General features: G+C 35.4%; 3 protein-coding genes across 3 annotated transcripts; all 3 read left to right on the plus strand.

Annotated features, from left to right (window-relative positions):
* Window positions 1-1,203: 1,203 nt before the first annotated feature.
* On the plus strand, window positions 1,204-3,690 carry LOC100264292 (putative pentatricopeptide repeat-containing protein At1g77010, mitochondrial). Its single transcript, XM_002279133.4, has one exon. The coding sequence runs from the start codon at window positions 1,534-1,536 to the stop codon at window positions 3,589-3,591; it is 2,058 nt and encodes a 685-aa protein (XP_002279169.1). The 5' UTR covers window positions 1,204-1,533; the 3' UTR covers window positions 3,592-3,690.
* Window positions 3,691-5,025: 1,335 nt separating this feature from the next.
* LOC100242007 (pentatricopeptide repeat-containing protein At1g43980, mitochondrial) lies at window positions 5,026-8,573 on the plus strand. The gene has a single exon (XM_002279113.5). It carries the CDS (start codon window positions 5,206-5,208, stop codon window positions 7,201-7,203), a length of 1,998 nt encoding a protein of 665 aa, XP_002279149.2. The 5' UTR covers window positions 5,026-5,205; the 3' UTR covers window positions 7,204-8,573.
* Window positions 8,574-11,816: 3,243 nt separating this feature from the next.
* Window positions 11,817-16,122, plus strand: LOC100245451 (2-oxoisovalerate dehydrogenase subunit alpha 1, mitochondrial). The gene is made up of 9 exons (XM_002268824.4): window positions 11,817-12,144; window positions 13,949-14,086; window positions 14,229-14,411; window positions 14,473-14,630; window positions 14,710-14,809; window positions 14,900-15,011; window positions 15,178-15,317; window positions 15,431-15,616; window positions 15,723-16,122. Exons 1-9 carry the CDS (start codon window positions 11,914-11,916, stop codon window positions 15,888-15,890), a joined length of 1,416 nt encoding a protein of 471 aa, XP_002268860.1. The 5' UTR covers window positions 11,817-11,913; the 3' UTR covers window positions 15,891-16,122.
* The last annotated feature ends 323 nt before the right edge of the window (window positions 16,123-16,445 follow it).

Here is a 16,445-nt window from a genome sequence, read left to right on the forward strand (position 1 = left end):
ATAGAGGGAATAACATTGAATAGAAAAGGCTATGAAATGATGATTTTCAACATCAATTATTGTGAATTTATGTGGGCCTAGCACTTCAAAGTAATAACAGCAACATTATCACTTCAGTAGTGAGTCAGAGGAGGCAAAAAAACAGAAAAAGGAGTAGTGTAAGATCATTTGAACCCACTCCTTAAAGCAAGTGTTGAATGGGTCACCAACATCACCTTTGACAGGCAGGCAGTCGTCTCCAATAATTGCTGTAATTTTTCTAAAAATAAAAGTAAAAAAAAATAAAAATAAAAGACACATGGTAGCTCAAGCACGTAGGACATCTGAATTAAAATAGAATTAATTGATTAAATTTTAAATTTGTAAATCTAATCTCTCCCATATTTGAATTTGAAAATTAACCATTTTATTTTATTTTTTTATTTTTATAAATGTCCTTCAATATTTCCAATTTAAGAAAAATGAAGACATTTTTATAAAATAAAAAAAGCATTTTAATATTTTAAAAAAGTTGAGGGTTAGATTAAAAATTGAGGATTATTTTATTTCTTTTATTCAAATAGCCTATCCAAAAACACGTAAGTCTTATTTTGATGGGAAAAAGAAAAATAAAAGAACTAAGATGGTGTTTGTTTTTTTACTTAATTCTAAATAGAACTTTAATGCTTAATAGTGTTAAATATTAGGTTGTTTGTTTTTGTAGTATTTTATTTTTATTAAGTATTAAAAAGAAAAGAAAAACTAATATGTTATTTTTTTTATTTAGTAAAATATTTATAATAAGTAATGAAAAAGTAGAAAAATAAATAATTTAAATTCTGAAAACAAATTACTTTTAGCAAAAAGCCAAAAAAACATACACCACCTAACTATCTAGTTCAATAAAAGGGCAGTCTCAAATGAAAAGCCAATTGGGAACAAGATGTGACACCATGATAGTTTGAGGAAATAGTTCAAGCCTACCTACCGTCAACTTAGATTAGGGCATCCATTCCATCTGATGAGGATGATTTATTAGTCCTGTGACACAGACCATACGGCATTAAGGTTTTATGAGGTCTACTCCTATCAGAAGGTTTGAATGATTTTTTTTTTTTTTAAAAAAAAAGAATGAAATGCAGTGAAATATGGATGGGGCCCAAATGTAATGAAAAATCTATTGGTGAATTGAAACTCAAACAATAATGGAATAAAATTGATAATGGAAGAAGTGAGGCCAATGCTTGACCCTATTCAATGGGGCGAGTCCTAACGAGTTCATTTAAAAAGTTATTTTATTCATTTATATCTTAGTATTATTCTTTGTTATGCCTTCATCCAACGCCTGTATTATTTTCACCACCCCGTACCTGAGTTTTTTTACTTGAAATTTTGCAACTTCCAAACGAGTTTCAAAAGCCGGTTCAGAGCAACAGCTTCCCGGTTCGGAGCAGTTAATCGTCATTTGTGGCGCCAAAAAGGGGCAGACAAAAAATAAAAAATAAAAATTCAAAGCAAGTAACACTCCAAAATCACCCTTTTGTGTGCAATGAGATGGTGGATCTTGATCTGCATTCCTTGGCCCGCCAACTGGGATCGTGCAACAACTACGGCTCCATCTACCGAGGAAGACTGCTTCACATCCTTTTCCTCAAATCTGGCGTTCTCCATTCTGTTCTTTCAATTGGAAACCGTCTTCTACAGATGTATTCTAGGTGCAACAGCATGAGGGAGGCGCAGCAACTGTTTGAAGAAATGCCGAAAAGAAATTGTTTCTCTTGGAACACTATGATTGAAGGGTATTTGAAATCAGGGAGCAAAGGGAAGTCACTAGAGTTGTTTGATTCAATGCCCCACAAGGATGCTTTTTCATGGAACGTGGTCATTTCGGGTTTTGCAAAAGAGGGTAATTTGGAGGTTGCCCGGCGTTTGTTCAATGAGATGCCTTGGAAGAATGGGATTGCTTGGAATTCGATGATTCATGGTTATGCCTGCAACGGTCGCCCAAAAGAAGCTGTTGGGTTGTTTAAGGATTTGAGTTTGAATCCGCTGGAACGGTTTTGTGGGGATACGTTTGTTCTGGCTACAGTTGTTGGTGCTTGTACCAATTTGGGGGCTCTTGATTGTGGGAAGCAAATACATGCTCGCATTGTTGTTGATGAAGTGGAATTTGACTCAGTCTTGGGGAGTTCCCTTGTTAACTTGTATGGGAAATGTGGGGATATCGACAGTGCAAATCATGTTTTGAATTTGATGAAGGAGCCAGATGCATTCTCTTTATCTGCATTGATATCAGGATATGCAAGTTGTGGTAGAATGAATGATGCAAGAAGAATTTTTTGTTTGAAAAGTAACGCATGTGTGGTGTTGTGGAACTCCATGATTTCTGGATATGTAGCCAATAATGAAGCATTAGAAGCACTAGAGCTCTTTAATAATATGCGAAGAAAAGGAGTTCAGGAAGACTACTCTACTTTTGCCAGTGTTTTGAGTGCATGCAGTACCTTAGGTATTATTGATCAGGGTATACAAGTGCATGCTCATGTTTATAAAGTTGGGTTCACTAATGATATTATCATCGATAGTGCTCTTGTTGACATGTATTCTAAGTGCAGAAGGCCTGATGATGCTTGCAAATTATTTAGTGATCTTCAAGCCTATGACACCATCTTGCTCAATTCTATGATAACCGTGTATTCCAATTGTGGAAGAATTGATGATGCAAGGCAGATCTTTGATACCATGCCAAGTAAAAGCTTGATCTCATGGAATTCAATGATAGTGGGTTTCAGTCAAAATGCTTGTCCAATTGAAGCATTAGACCTTTTCTGTGAGATGAATAAACTGGGCCTGAGGATGGACAAGTTTAGCCTGGCTGGTGTGATCAGTGCCTGTGCTAGCATCTCTTCACTTGAGCTTGGTGAACAGATTTTTGCTAGGGCTACTATCATCGGACTTGAATTTGATCAGATCATTTCCACCTCCCTTGTGGATTTCTATTGTAAGTGTGGCTTAGTTGAACATGGGCGAAAACTGTTTGACAGAATGATGAAATCTGATGAAGTCCCATGGAACTCTATGTTGATGGGTTATGCTACAAATGGCCATGGAATTGAAGCCTTGAATGTATTTGATCAAATGAGAAGTGTGGGTGTACAACCCACTGATATTACATTTGTTGGGGTTCTGTCTGCCTGTGATCATTGTGGGCTGGTTGAAGAGGGTCGAAAATGGTTTTATGCAATGAAACTTGACTATCATATTAACCCAGGGATTGAGCACTACTCTTGCATGGTTGATCTATATGCTCGTGCAGGTTTGCTTGAGGATGCAATGAATCTTATTGAACAAATGCCATTAAAGGCAGACACAAGCATGTGGTCATCAGTATTGAGGGGCTGTGTAGCTCATGGGAATAACATTCTTGGTAAGAAAGTTGCAAAACGAATTATTGACCTTGACCCTGAGAATTCAGGTGCTTATGTGCAGCTGTCTGGCATATATGCCACTTTTGAGGACTGGGGAAGATCAGCACAGGTTAGAAAGTTGATGTATGATAAGAAAATACCAAAGGTACCTGGTTGCAGTTGGGCAGATAGTTTAACTTCGTGATGACTGACTTGTCTTCTTGAAGGGAGATACTTTATTCCCGAAAGGAGGAAACAGTATATTTTTGCAGGGTGGCATCAATATTTGATCACTTTGAACAAACTCATACCTCAATGTTCCAAGTGGTAATCACGGGAAGCCATGTTTTGGGGTGGAGTATTTTATCATGCCATGAAATTTAATCATTGCCATCGACAAAGGAGTTGCTCATGCAATTGTGGCCATCTACCTTTATCTGGTTCACTGCTTTATCACTGAGAAACCCAGCCACCAGCCATTAAGCTCACAATGGACAATTCCCATTAAAGCATCCTCTGGAAAAATCCATGTCTATGCAGCAGACCTATATGTTGATTAGGGCAATACATAGGATCAGAAGACCAACTGAGCTTCTACCGCAAGTCCTCATGATAATGTGCCAATGATGATGCTGTTCCCCATATTTGATTACGCACTGGTCCTTCACATGCTTATGGACTGGAATTGCAAGAACACCTGATTGGATCCCTCGTCCTGTGGCTCCTGAAGGAGATGAAATGCCCAGTGACCTTGCCCACCAGCTCAAAGTCCTCATGATAATTGTTTTTAATGGTTAATTGGAGTTTGTCAGAAGAACAGTAGAGTTGAAGGTTGGACAGAGCTACTGTTTACACTGGCCCTTATTTCAGTGATGTATGTATTCATGCTATTAAGAGATGAGATATGATGACAACTTCACATTCAATGTAAAAGACTCTGTACAATTGAACTAGAGAATGAGAATACAGTTGGAAATATACCACTAAGTGGTGTTTGCTGAAACTATGCAAGTAAAGGCTGCCTTCTCTGATTCAAATTGCCAAAGATTATAAATGATTTAAATTATATTTTAAGTTAAATTATATTTAATTTATTGATTTAAAACTTATTGCTTAATTCTTAATTTAAATATTAAAATTGATAAAATTAACTTAAAATTATTCTAAATCATAAATTGACATATTCATTCTCATGAATTATAATTAGGACAAATGAGGTTGAGTAATAGTAGAAGTTATGAAGTAGCATAGAAAGACTATAGAGGTAATTAAGGTAAATGAGGATGAAAAAATAAAAATGATGTATATTCAAGAATAAATTAATTATTTTTTCTAATTACTTAAAATTGTTTTTAATTTTAAATCATATCATTAAGTTATTTTATTAAATATACTTAATTTACTTAATAATTTAAATTAAGTTATTAAATTACTTTAAATTATTAAGTTCCTGTACCAAACACCCACTGAATTAAGTTTAACAAATTTAAGAAAAAAATTCATTTCTTTAAAATTATAATTTTTTTTTCTTGTTTTATTGTAATAATAAAAGGATAAGAATTTATTTTTGTTTACAATTCTGTATTTTATTTTTCTTAAAAAAAAAAAATCCTAATTTTACTTGTTTGAAGGATACAAGTTTCGACATAGCAGGGGAAGAAGGGTATGAAGGCTTGAGCTCTGAAACGAAAGAAGTAACAAAGATGAAGCAGCGGCAAAACCTTGTACTCCGTTTGGTTGCTGAGAAAAAAAGAGAATGCGATGAGAGAGACCAGAAGTTCATGGCCGCAAGACGGACGCTCTTGGAGTTCGATATGGTATGGATGCATTAATCAGAGTTTTATACGAGGAAAAACTTGTATATCTCTGCCATAGCATTCGTATGCAACCATTTCTCAAGAAAGCTCATGGGCCTCTCGCAACCTCACTCTCCTATTATTCTAACCTCATAGAACATTGTTTCTTGCTGAAATCCTTAGACTATGCTAAATTCGTCCATGCCCAGTTGATTAAAGTCGGCTTCAATACCCATACTTTTCTGGGTAATCGCTGCCTCGATCTGTACTCCCAACTCGGCACCGGTAATGACTCTTTGCGAGTGTTTGAGGACATAATTGACAAGAATTTAATATCTTGGAACATTTTCTTAAAAGCTTTTGTTAGATTTGGAGAGCTCGAAAGGGCGCGTGATGTGTTCGACGAAATGCCCAAACGAGATGTTGTTAGTTGGAACACAATGATTTCGGGATATGTTTCATTTGGGTTATTTGATGATGCGTTCAGATTTTTCTCAGAAATGCAAAAGGCTGGCATAAGGCCTAGTGGGTTCACATATTCGACCCTGTTGTCATTTGTCTCATCTGCTTGTCGTGGTAAGCAAATTCATGCAAGCATGATCCGAAATGGTGTGGACTTATCAAATGTGGTGGTTGGGAATTCTTTGATTGGCATGTATGGAAAGTTTGGTGTTGTTGATTATGCTTTTGGCGTGTTTATAACAATGGAAGAGTTGGATATTACTTCTTGGAACTCCTTGATTTGGAGCTGTGGTAAATCAGGCTACCAAAACTTGGCATTACGACAGTTTGTTTTGATGAGGTCTGTAGGTTATTCACCTGATCAATTTACAGTATCCACAGTGATCACTGTATGTTCTAACTTGCAAGATTTGGAAAAGGGTGAACAAATTTTTGCTCTCTGCATTAGGGTGGGATTTCTTTCTAATAGCATTGTTTCAAGTGCCAGTATTGACCTGTTTTCAAAATGCAACAGATTGGAGGATTCAGTCCGGGTCTTTGAAGAAATATATCAATGGGATTCAGTGCTTTGCAATGCCATGATTTCAAGCTATGCATGGCATGGTTTTGGAGAGAATGCTTTGCAACTTTTTGTACTGACCTTGAGGGAGAACCTCAGGCCCACTGAATTCACGCTCAGCATTGTTCTGAGTGCTGTTTCCATTCTCCTTCCAGTGGATCAGGGGAGTCAAATCCATTCTTTGGTTGTCAAATCTGGTTTGGAGTCAGATGTGATTGTTGCAAGTTCACTTGTGGAAATGTATGCTAAATTTGGGTTAATTGACTCTGCCATGAAAACCTTTGCCAAGATTGGTGCCAGAGATTTGATATCTTGGAATACCATGATTATGGGCTTAGCTTATAATGGGAGAGTGAGTAAAGCCCTAGAAATTTTTAAAGAACTTCTCATAGGAGGTCCACCACCTGATGAAATTACCCTAGCTGGGGTTTTATTAGCTTGCAATGTCGGGGGTCTTGTTGATGAAGGGCTGAGTATATTCTCCTCAATGGAAAAGGAATATGGAGTCATACCAGCAATTGAGCATTATGCTTGCATTGTGGACATGATGAGTCGAGGTGGTAAACTTAAAGAAGCAATGGATATTGTAGAATTAATGCCTCATGAACCCAGTGGTTTGATTTGGGGATCACTACTTTGTGCTTGTGAAATTTATGGAGACTTGAGATTCACTGAGAGAGTTGCAGAGAGGGTTATGGAGTTGGAACCACAGTCGTCTTTACCTTATTTGGTTTTAGCTCAGGCATATGAGATGAGGGGCAGATGGGAGAGCCTGGTTAGAGTCAGGAGGGCTATGAAAGAGAAAGGTGTTAGGAAGGTGATTGGATGCAGTTGGATTGGGATAAAAAACCATGTTTTTGTTTTTAAGGAAAATCAATTATTGCACATCGGAGGCAAAGACATCTATTTTATTCTGAGATTACTGATTCAGGAGATCGAGGATGACGGGTATGCCTCTCAACAGTATGATAAAGTGAGGGCTGTGGGAGAGGTAGGATGAAGTGAACCATGATGAAAGTTCATCATGCTAAGGTCAATTTATGATCAGTAAATCTTGTTTATTTTCATCTTAAAAAGGCGAAGCTGCTGATTATGGAATACCAGGACTAGGCATATCGCTGTGCTCGTCTAAACTTGTGCTGGTGTCTATCTTGAACTGATATGCTGACCTATCATCTGTTCTGCTATGGTCATCTTCTTGGTTGAATTTGTCTATCTAATGTTTATCTTGGTACTTCCAAACCTCTCCATAGATGAAGGACTGTAAATGGAATTGGTCAAATGCTCAAAAGTGACTGTGCTTGGGAAGATGTTGCTACTTTTGAGCATGGAAAAATTGCAATCCCAGTATGTTGCATGGCTCAATCTGGTAGACTAATGTTAAATTTTCTGTCACTTAGCATACAATAGAAAGGATGTTGTAAATTGTGTGGCGATGATAATAAAACTCTTTTGGTTGATAACTAGTTTCACTGGCTCATTTTGTTTTGGAGGAGCTGCTATATTACAGAGAAGTTTGAGTGATGGACTCTGGATGGAGCTTTTTGGGGATGACAAAGATTGCATTAGTTTGGGAGCATTTTCTGGGATAAATGAGAAAGCAACGTGGTTGAATATTTAAACTATAGAGTTCTGCATCCTATCATGATGGTTGAGTTGGTTCCCAAGTTCACTTTGCAAACCAAAAAAAAATGGAAAAGAGAGAAAGAGGAGTCGGTTTCAATGTTGAAGGAGTCTTTCACTGGAAGAACAGCGGGATTAAATGTTGGCAGTAATTTCACGGATTAACCTTCCAATCATGTCAAAAGCCTCCCATATTAATTGGCAATCAGATGGTGAACAAGATCCGAGTTTAGGTCTTTATTTGAGGTCAGGGCGAAATACTTATGACTCACAAAGTAAGGATAGGAAGCTTCTAGACTGCACCAGAAGATACTGGCTTGTTCAACTAGTAGGAATATCAAGCTTGTGGCATACTACTCCCTTTTCGGCGTGCAGTGGATTTTGCATTCCTCCGGAGGAATTTATTAGGTTGGCACAGTCCTTTTATGGGTAAAAAATGAAGAATGCGCGAAGGGCTGCCCGCTTATGTTTAATGTGGACTCTATGGAAGTTGAGCGGTATGACCAATCAATTAAGTCTTTATTCATGTATACATTTACGAATTTGGTTAGGGTATATATAGAGGATCACACTGTATCTATGATTGATTTTATAGATTGGTTGTTTGTAAAGTAAAGGGAAGTTGTCTCGATACTACTTCGCTTTTTGGGGCATTATTTGTATACTTCATGTGTATTGCTTTTGCCACTTTTAGACGTTTCTAATGCAAGCCTTTTTTTACCTATCAAAAAATAAAAAATAAATAAATCAAGCTCTTGGCATGCTGTACTGCAATATAAACTGAACCGTCAAATGGGAGGCAGCAAATAAGGTAATTCATTAAGTGTTTAATGCAGTTATAATTTTATCACCCAGTTGCCTCTCTATGTTAGTATATAGCATTAGGTTGTTCCATAGCAGGGCAAAGTTCCTTCAGTTCACAGGACCATCTTACCTACTAGATGGGGTTGAAGTGATACTAAGAATTAATAAAGATAAAACAAAATAACCAATTCGGTAAAATAAAGCTTTCACGGGTGAACATTTACTCTTTCAATATCTATTTCAATTGTAAGGTTAGCCCACGATCTTTCAGAACAAATGAATTGATACCTGGTTTGTTCCGCTATCCCACTCAATGAATCATTAGAATTCGTTTTTAATAGAATTTTTTGTATTCACAGTTTCCGTCGTTCTCATCGCTTCTCAATTAATGGTTAGGTTGGAAGAAACAGAGTGGGTGGAGTAATGAATATCAAGACTTCCCATGATGCGGATGTTTTATCTAGAGAAGTGCTAACAACTGGTTTGATGTTGACACTCACTAAGCATTAGCAATAATAGATGATGAAATCGACGGATGAGTAGGTATTTAACAAACCAACAATTGGACTAGCAGTATGGCCTTCCTATTGAGTCTTTTGTCTGTTTGTCATTTCTCTAGCCTTGAATTTTGTTCAATTGCTTTACCTTTTCCCCTCGACAGACCATTAGAGCTAATCTCATTTTTTTCTTCATTATCAGTAACAATAAGGCTGTGATGCGACTGCTGGGTTCCAGCTGACCTGATCCCTTATCCTATTTCATACACGAGTCCAATATTTTAACATTAAGAAATACTTCCTATCGTGGCATATGATCACGCCTGTCTGATAAATTAATATCAGCCATCCTTATCAAGAATTCCTTTCCCTTTCTTCATAATACGGAGTTCAATACATGTGATATGTCATGCCATTAAAATAAGCAAATACATGGTCATTGAGTTGAGTGTCACTATTTATTCGAACCCTATCCAATATGTTATAAGACCAACATGTGTCAACTACAAGTTTGGAGTTTTGAACTTTACCCGTTGCTCCAATTCATAAAACTAATGGTTTGAGTCTTTTGACCCCTGTTTTGTTGGACAGCAACACAGGCAGTGGTCCACAAGATGGGTTACTTTTGTTGTGTGGTGTTTACATGTTATGGGCATTGTGGAAAGCAACAATAGAGGGGCATGGAGAGATCTCCGATTTGAAGATCAAACGAAGGTCACCTGGCACCTGCTGATGGGAAAGTACGAATCATCTGTAGTTCTCTGCAGCAGGAGACAAACCACAAGTGGAGGTAAGAGAAAATTGAGCGGTTATTTTGGTTGAATCATATGCCATACATTTCTTAGCAAGCAGATGACTACTGTGTAAGTAAGAGTAATATGGTTGAAGGTCTGGCTGCCTCCAATCTAATGAAGACTGCTAGTTCAATTTCGAATCGACCATCTCTGGTGCAGAGTCACTTGGCTTAATGGCATGACATCACTGCAAGTGCCGTGGAGAGCACGTAACTGCAACTTCTGAATGCAATTGGTTCCCAAAAAAGTGAGTAAATTAAGATGAATTGAAGTGCAACTGATTTTTACCCAATTTCCCTATCAACAATATTTCATTTTTAACTAAAAATATTTTAACCAAAATTACCATCGAATTTATGTATTTCCATCCCTATTAATTTAAAAGTCCTTGATATTGGATAATTAACTTTTGTTGAAAGCAATTTGTTTTTAAATTTTCATATTACTTTTTTTTATTTTATTAATTTATTTCTTATTTCTTAAATTTTTTGATTGAATAATATTTGACTTTTTTTTAATACTAAGAGCTCGTGTTTTTAGCCGTAAAAACATTTAAAAATGTTTTCAAGATAAAAAAAAATAGGTCTTTGATAATATTTGAAAAATACTTTTAAAATTAAAAAAAAAAACACTTGAAGTGTTTTTTAGATAAGTATTTGGGAGGTGTGTTCCTCTAAAAAAAAACACTATAAATTTTTTCATATTTTCCTAAAATACTATTTTCCTAAAATACTATTTTCCGATATCCTTCATTTCCTTTCACTCTTCGCTCCCCTCTCAGTATCCTCTTCATCTTTCACTTTGCTTTAACAAAAATAAATTTTTAAGTTTTTTAACAATATAAATGTTTCTATATATATATTTGTAATAATTTATTATTATTAAAAGCGTTTTTATACTTATATAATATATTATTAAGAGTTTATTTGACAGTGATTTTAAAAAATGTTTCTAACTTTTTTAAAGTTTAAAGAATTTCATCATTCAAGTGTTAAAAATATTAAAAATATTTTTTAAAATCATTATCAAATACATTCTAAAAATATTATTAGAATCATTTTTCTAAATTCTTAAAAAAAACGTTTTTCACAAAAATACCATAGAAAAAAACACTTTCAATTAATGTACTTATTGAAGTAGTGTATTCTAAAAGTAGTTTAAAAGTATTTTAAAAGAAAAAGTACCTTTAAAATGTTTTTCTAAAAAACATAAGATATGATTTTTAAAATTTTAGTTAACAACTGATTTTTTTAAAAATATATTTTTTAAGTAAAAAGTTTTTTTTTTTATAGAATCATTATCCAATGTACTTTTAATGGAAATGGAATATTGAAAAAATAAACAATTTAATAAATTAATAAAAAAAATCAAACCCCACCTTGGATAAAAGATAAGGAATCCAACACGACATGTGATGAATTAACGTTAGTTTCGTTATAATTATTTTATATGAAAAAGCTCCCAGGGAGATGATTAGAGTTAGGAATGGAGAAAATCAGTTTAACATCAAAATAGTCTTTTTGAAAAAAAAAAAAAATTATCTCTCCTTCCAAAATAATTATCAACTTAATATTTATTATTATATGTTCATTCAGATGACTTTTTTTTTTTTTAAATAAAAAAATAAAGAAATAAGAAAAAGGAAAAGACTATTTGGTCGGAAACTCGGAGAAAACAAACAAGAAAAGAAAGTAATAATGGAAGGATAGGAGTGAAGATTTTTCACGACACATGTTTTCATCTTATTCCTGGGATTAGAATGAATCAGCCGGACGCGTTACACTTACACCCACGTCACGTCACATCCACATCCACATCCACATCGACTCCCACCCCCACCCCCACCCCCAACCTATCATGGAGAATACTTGGACTATATATGATAGATGCTTCTCTTACTTAGTACCGTCTTTCATTGCATATCATCTCCCCGTTTTCTCCTCCTCTTGGGTATACAAGTAAGTTTTCGGTTTGTCCCCCTTTTCATTTGGGATGGCGGCCTGGTTCACAAGGTCTGGAAACATTGCCCACCATGTCAAGAGAAACATGGGCTCCTTCCTCCGACCAGCTCCGACTCTGAGCGACTCTTCTTGGAGTCGTTCACCCGCATGCCTCGGAAACTCCCCCGCCCTGCTCTGGGCTGGGCGTTTGGAATCCACTAGAGCTCAGAAACTTGTTGATTCAGATTCTGAGAATGATGCCCCCCTCCGAGATGATGATCAGGTAATACATCTAAGATGCGCTTGCTTTTTCTGATTCTCCTCTGTTTATTCATTTCCACACGACTAGGAATTCAATTGACTATGAGAAACATAAATTCAATTCGCTCATTCCTTTTGTCTCTTTGATGCAGACATACTAAGTCCAATTTCTTTTGAGAGAAAAAAAAAAATTATTTTATTTTATTCATTTAAATAAAAAGTTAATTTCATATATCTTTTAAAATTCATACGCCCATTTATATTTTACTTTTAATTTTAATTTTTTCTTCAAATAAAAAACATGATTTTTTTTTAAAAAATTTTCTTGAGTATTAATCTTTTAATTTATTACTTTTTTTTTTAAAGAAAATCACAAATGATAATGATTTTTTTCCTTATCGAAAGTTAAGTGTTTGTTTGGATATGTTTTTTATTTTTTTATTTAAAAAAAATATAATATTATATAAAATATAATAATTACTATAAAAAATGTTGAGCCATTAAAAATTAAAGAAGCTACCTATCCCCTTCAATGCAAATCTTATCCTTTTTACTAGTGTCCACGTGAGTTAGTATCATAATAAATATCATATATGAAAAATTCTTTAAACTATTTTTTTTAATATATATATAAATAGGGGTACAAGTAGGGCCAACCCGGCCTCAACCAAGGTGTTAAACCTAAGTCCAAAATCTTATTATTATTATTTTTTAATAGGGGCTGATAAGATTAAATTCGGCTGATAAGATGAAACTCAAATTGGTTAAATTATATAATTTAAAATCCATCCATAATGATTTTAAAAAAATATTTTTTTTATATATTTATATCAAATTTGAAATAACAAATAAGATAAATTTGTAAGATAATAATAAAAACAAGAGAGTTTATATATTTTAAAAAAAAGTGAAAATGTATATTATTATATAAGATGATATATATCACAAATTTTATAACAATATTAAATTGAGTTAGTTGAATCTTAACTTAAATTCAATCCAAATTGAGTTCGGTGAAAAAATTTAACTTAAACTTAATTCGAGTATTGAAAATATTTCTCCAAATCTACTTAAAGATCGGGTTAGGTTCTGTCTAAATTACATCCTTAATATATAATAAAAATAACTATAATAATATACCAATTTCAAATTTTATAATATATAAAAGTAAATAGATTTAGCATCAAACAATGTAAAAGCAAACATGTTATTGGGACCTATACATTAGTTTTATGGGTATGCAAGTTAGATTCTTGAACCCAAAAAAAAAGATATAAAAATAAAAACTATGTTGACAAAAAGAATAAAATTATATGAGTTGTAATTTTCCCTTTTCCTTTTTTTTATCAATATTTATAACATAAATATTGAAAAAAAATGAATAGAATTTTGAGTTTTTAAATTTAAACTATACATATATTTTTTATACTTTTTGTTCATTGTATGTTACTTTCTAATGATATAAGTATTACTTTGACCATTCGAGGAGTTGTCTATGACTTTGATAGATAGCAACTTTGATGGCTTGGTATCGTCTTTGACTTAAAAATGCATAAAATTTGAATTATCGTTCCTATTTTATGTTTTTTTTCTTTCAAATGTGTCCTGGGGAACACTCCTTTTCCCCTCATTCATTCTAATCTAATATGCACAACCATTTTTTATTTTTTTTTTCAATTTGTATTTTACTACACAGATTCCCAATTCACCACCATCTCTCAAATTTTCTGGTTGCTCAATGCTTATTTACTTTTCCATGGTAATGACTCCTTACGTTTAGTCTTAATGCCTTTACTTTCTTCACCCATTTTCTTCTGCTGCAACAGGCCATAGATTTTCCAGGAGGGAGGGTGATGCTTACTTCTGAAATGCAATTTATCCCAGGTTACCCTCAACAGAGGGTCCACTGTTATCATCTTATGAATAACGACGGCCAAACAAATATGTGCAGCAGTTTTGAACAGGTACCTCCAACTTCAGTCCCACCATGATCAATATTGGTTTGGGAAATTGGAATAAACTTTAGAATAGATTCTACACTCTAAGAAGACCTTGGTCCATTCAAAGCTCTGTTTCAAATGATTTGTTGGGTGTTACACTCACCAGGTAAGCAAGGAAGTTGCAGTGAAGATGTACAGCGACATGATCACCCTTCAAATAATGGACACCATCTTCTATGAAGCACAGAGGCAAGGAAGAATTTCCTTTTATCTCACATCAGTTGGAGAAGAAGCCATCAACATTGCATCTGCAGCTGCACTCTCTCCAGATGATATTGTCATGGCACAGGTGAGCTTCAAGATATAGCTCATATTAGGATCTGAATGATTTCTGATTCAGTGCAATGCAGTACCGGGAGCCTGGAGTTCTGCTGTGGCGTGGTTTCACACTGCAAGAATTTGCCAACCAGTGTTTCGGAAACAAGGCTGATTGTGGCAAAGGCAGGCAGATGCCCATCCATTATGGGTCTAAGAAGCTCAACTACTTCACTGTGTCATCGCCCCTTGCGTAAGATATGTAACACCATTGATAAACTTCTTATTAGATGATCAAAACTGAAGAGCTTCCTTGTGTTTATGCTTGTCAGCACACAACTTCCCCAAGCCGTGGGTGCTGCTTATTCACTTAAAATGGATAACAAGGATGCATGTGTAGTGGCATACTTTGGGGATGGTAGCACCAGTGAGGTAACTCTGCGGGTTTCCCTCGCTCTTGTCAAGGGTTTGATTTGGTTTGGTCGTTTGATTGCTCACTAGCATTGAAAATGGTTTGATCAGGGTGATTTCCATGCCAGTCTAAATTTTGCTGCTGTGATGGAAGCTCCTGTTATTTTTCTGTGTCGCAACAATGGATGGGCCATCAGTACCCCTACATCAGAACAGTTTCGAAGTACTTTTCATCAGACATTGATTCCCATGTTTTTGCTTTCACCATCTCTTCTAGATTGAGAATAGCTTCTGCACACTCCCCTTGGATTCACGAATTTATTTTCGACTCACATGGTGGGATGGGTGGGTGTCGATTTATTTGATTCTTACGCACCCTTCTCTGACAGGTGATGGCATTGTTGTCAAGGGTCCGGCGTATGGAATCCAAAGCATCAGGGTAGATGGGAATGATGCTCTAGCTGTTCATAACGCAGTTCGTGCGGCTCGTCAAATGGCGATTCACGAACAGAGGCCTATACTAGTTGAGGTGCATTTCAAATTTCAAATTTCTGGCTTCGGTGTTCATCACTTGTAAGATCCACAGCTGAATTTGCATATTTCCAGTCATGATTTTCTAAGGTGTTTGGTTTCGGCTCTCAGGCCCTTACATATCGGGTAGGACACCACTCTACATCGGATGACTCCACCAAGTATCGGCCGGTTGATGAGGTTAAGCACTGGGAAATGGGTCAAAACCCTGTAAATAGATTCAGAAAATGGGTTGAAAGGAATGGGTGGTGGAGCGAGGAAGATGAGTCTCAGCTCCGGAGCAGCATCAGGAAGCAGGTGGAAGCCAGAAATTAATGTTCCTTTGCCTTCTATGAAGTTCAATCATGCATCTCTCTCTCATCCCGCTTCAAACTATTCTAACTTGGTTTACACTTTCCTGCAGCTACTGCAAGCAATTCAAGTTGCAGAAAAAATGGAGAAACCCCCACTTGCAGACTTGTTCAGTGATGTTTATGATGTTCCACCATCGATCCTCTTCGAGCAGGAACAGCAGCTTAGAGAAACTATCAAGAGGCACCCACAAGACTATCCCTCTGATGTTCCTGTTTAGGCCATACTCGTGAATGAAATTCTACGAATTTTAACTCTGGAAAGATGTAAATTTCAGAAATGGCCATGGGAAGCAAACGAAATAAGGCATCTTGGGGCATTTCTTTGTGATGTAACAGAGAAGCATAGAAATCAAAATAAACAAAAAAAAAAAAAAAGAGAGGAGAAGGTTTTATGATTCATTATGGTGTCTAAAATCAAGAGATGATAAATGATAGTGGGTTATGTATAAAGTGACTTCGAATGCCATCTCTGTCACTGTAATATTCATTCAGGTAAGATTACAAAAAAGAAAATGAAAGAAAAAGTCATTTCTAGCATAATCCCTGGATTATGAACATTGGCAAACAAAAACAACAAGGGAACTATTTTCCAGAACCCTGAAGCTGCAGTTATTGTTATCAGGAGGGGAAAAAAAATTCTTTAATGCAGCAAAGAAGGAAAAGTTGTATTGGATTCTAGGTTTTTTTTTTACAAAATTCGGGACTAGGCAGTTGTGTACGGACAAAATTATTGTTGGGATAGCCATCACCTTCGTTTCAACTTTAGAAAGAAG

Source organism: Vitis vinifera, chromosome 18 (assembly GCF_030704535.1).
Source record: "Vitis vinifera cultivar Pinot Noir 40024 chromosome 18, ASM3070453v1".
In the NCBI taxonomy this organism is placed as follows: domain Eukaryota; kingdom Viridiplantae; phylum Streptophyta; class Magnoliopsida; order Vitales; family Vitaceae; genus Vitis; species Vitis vinifera.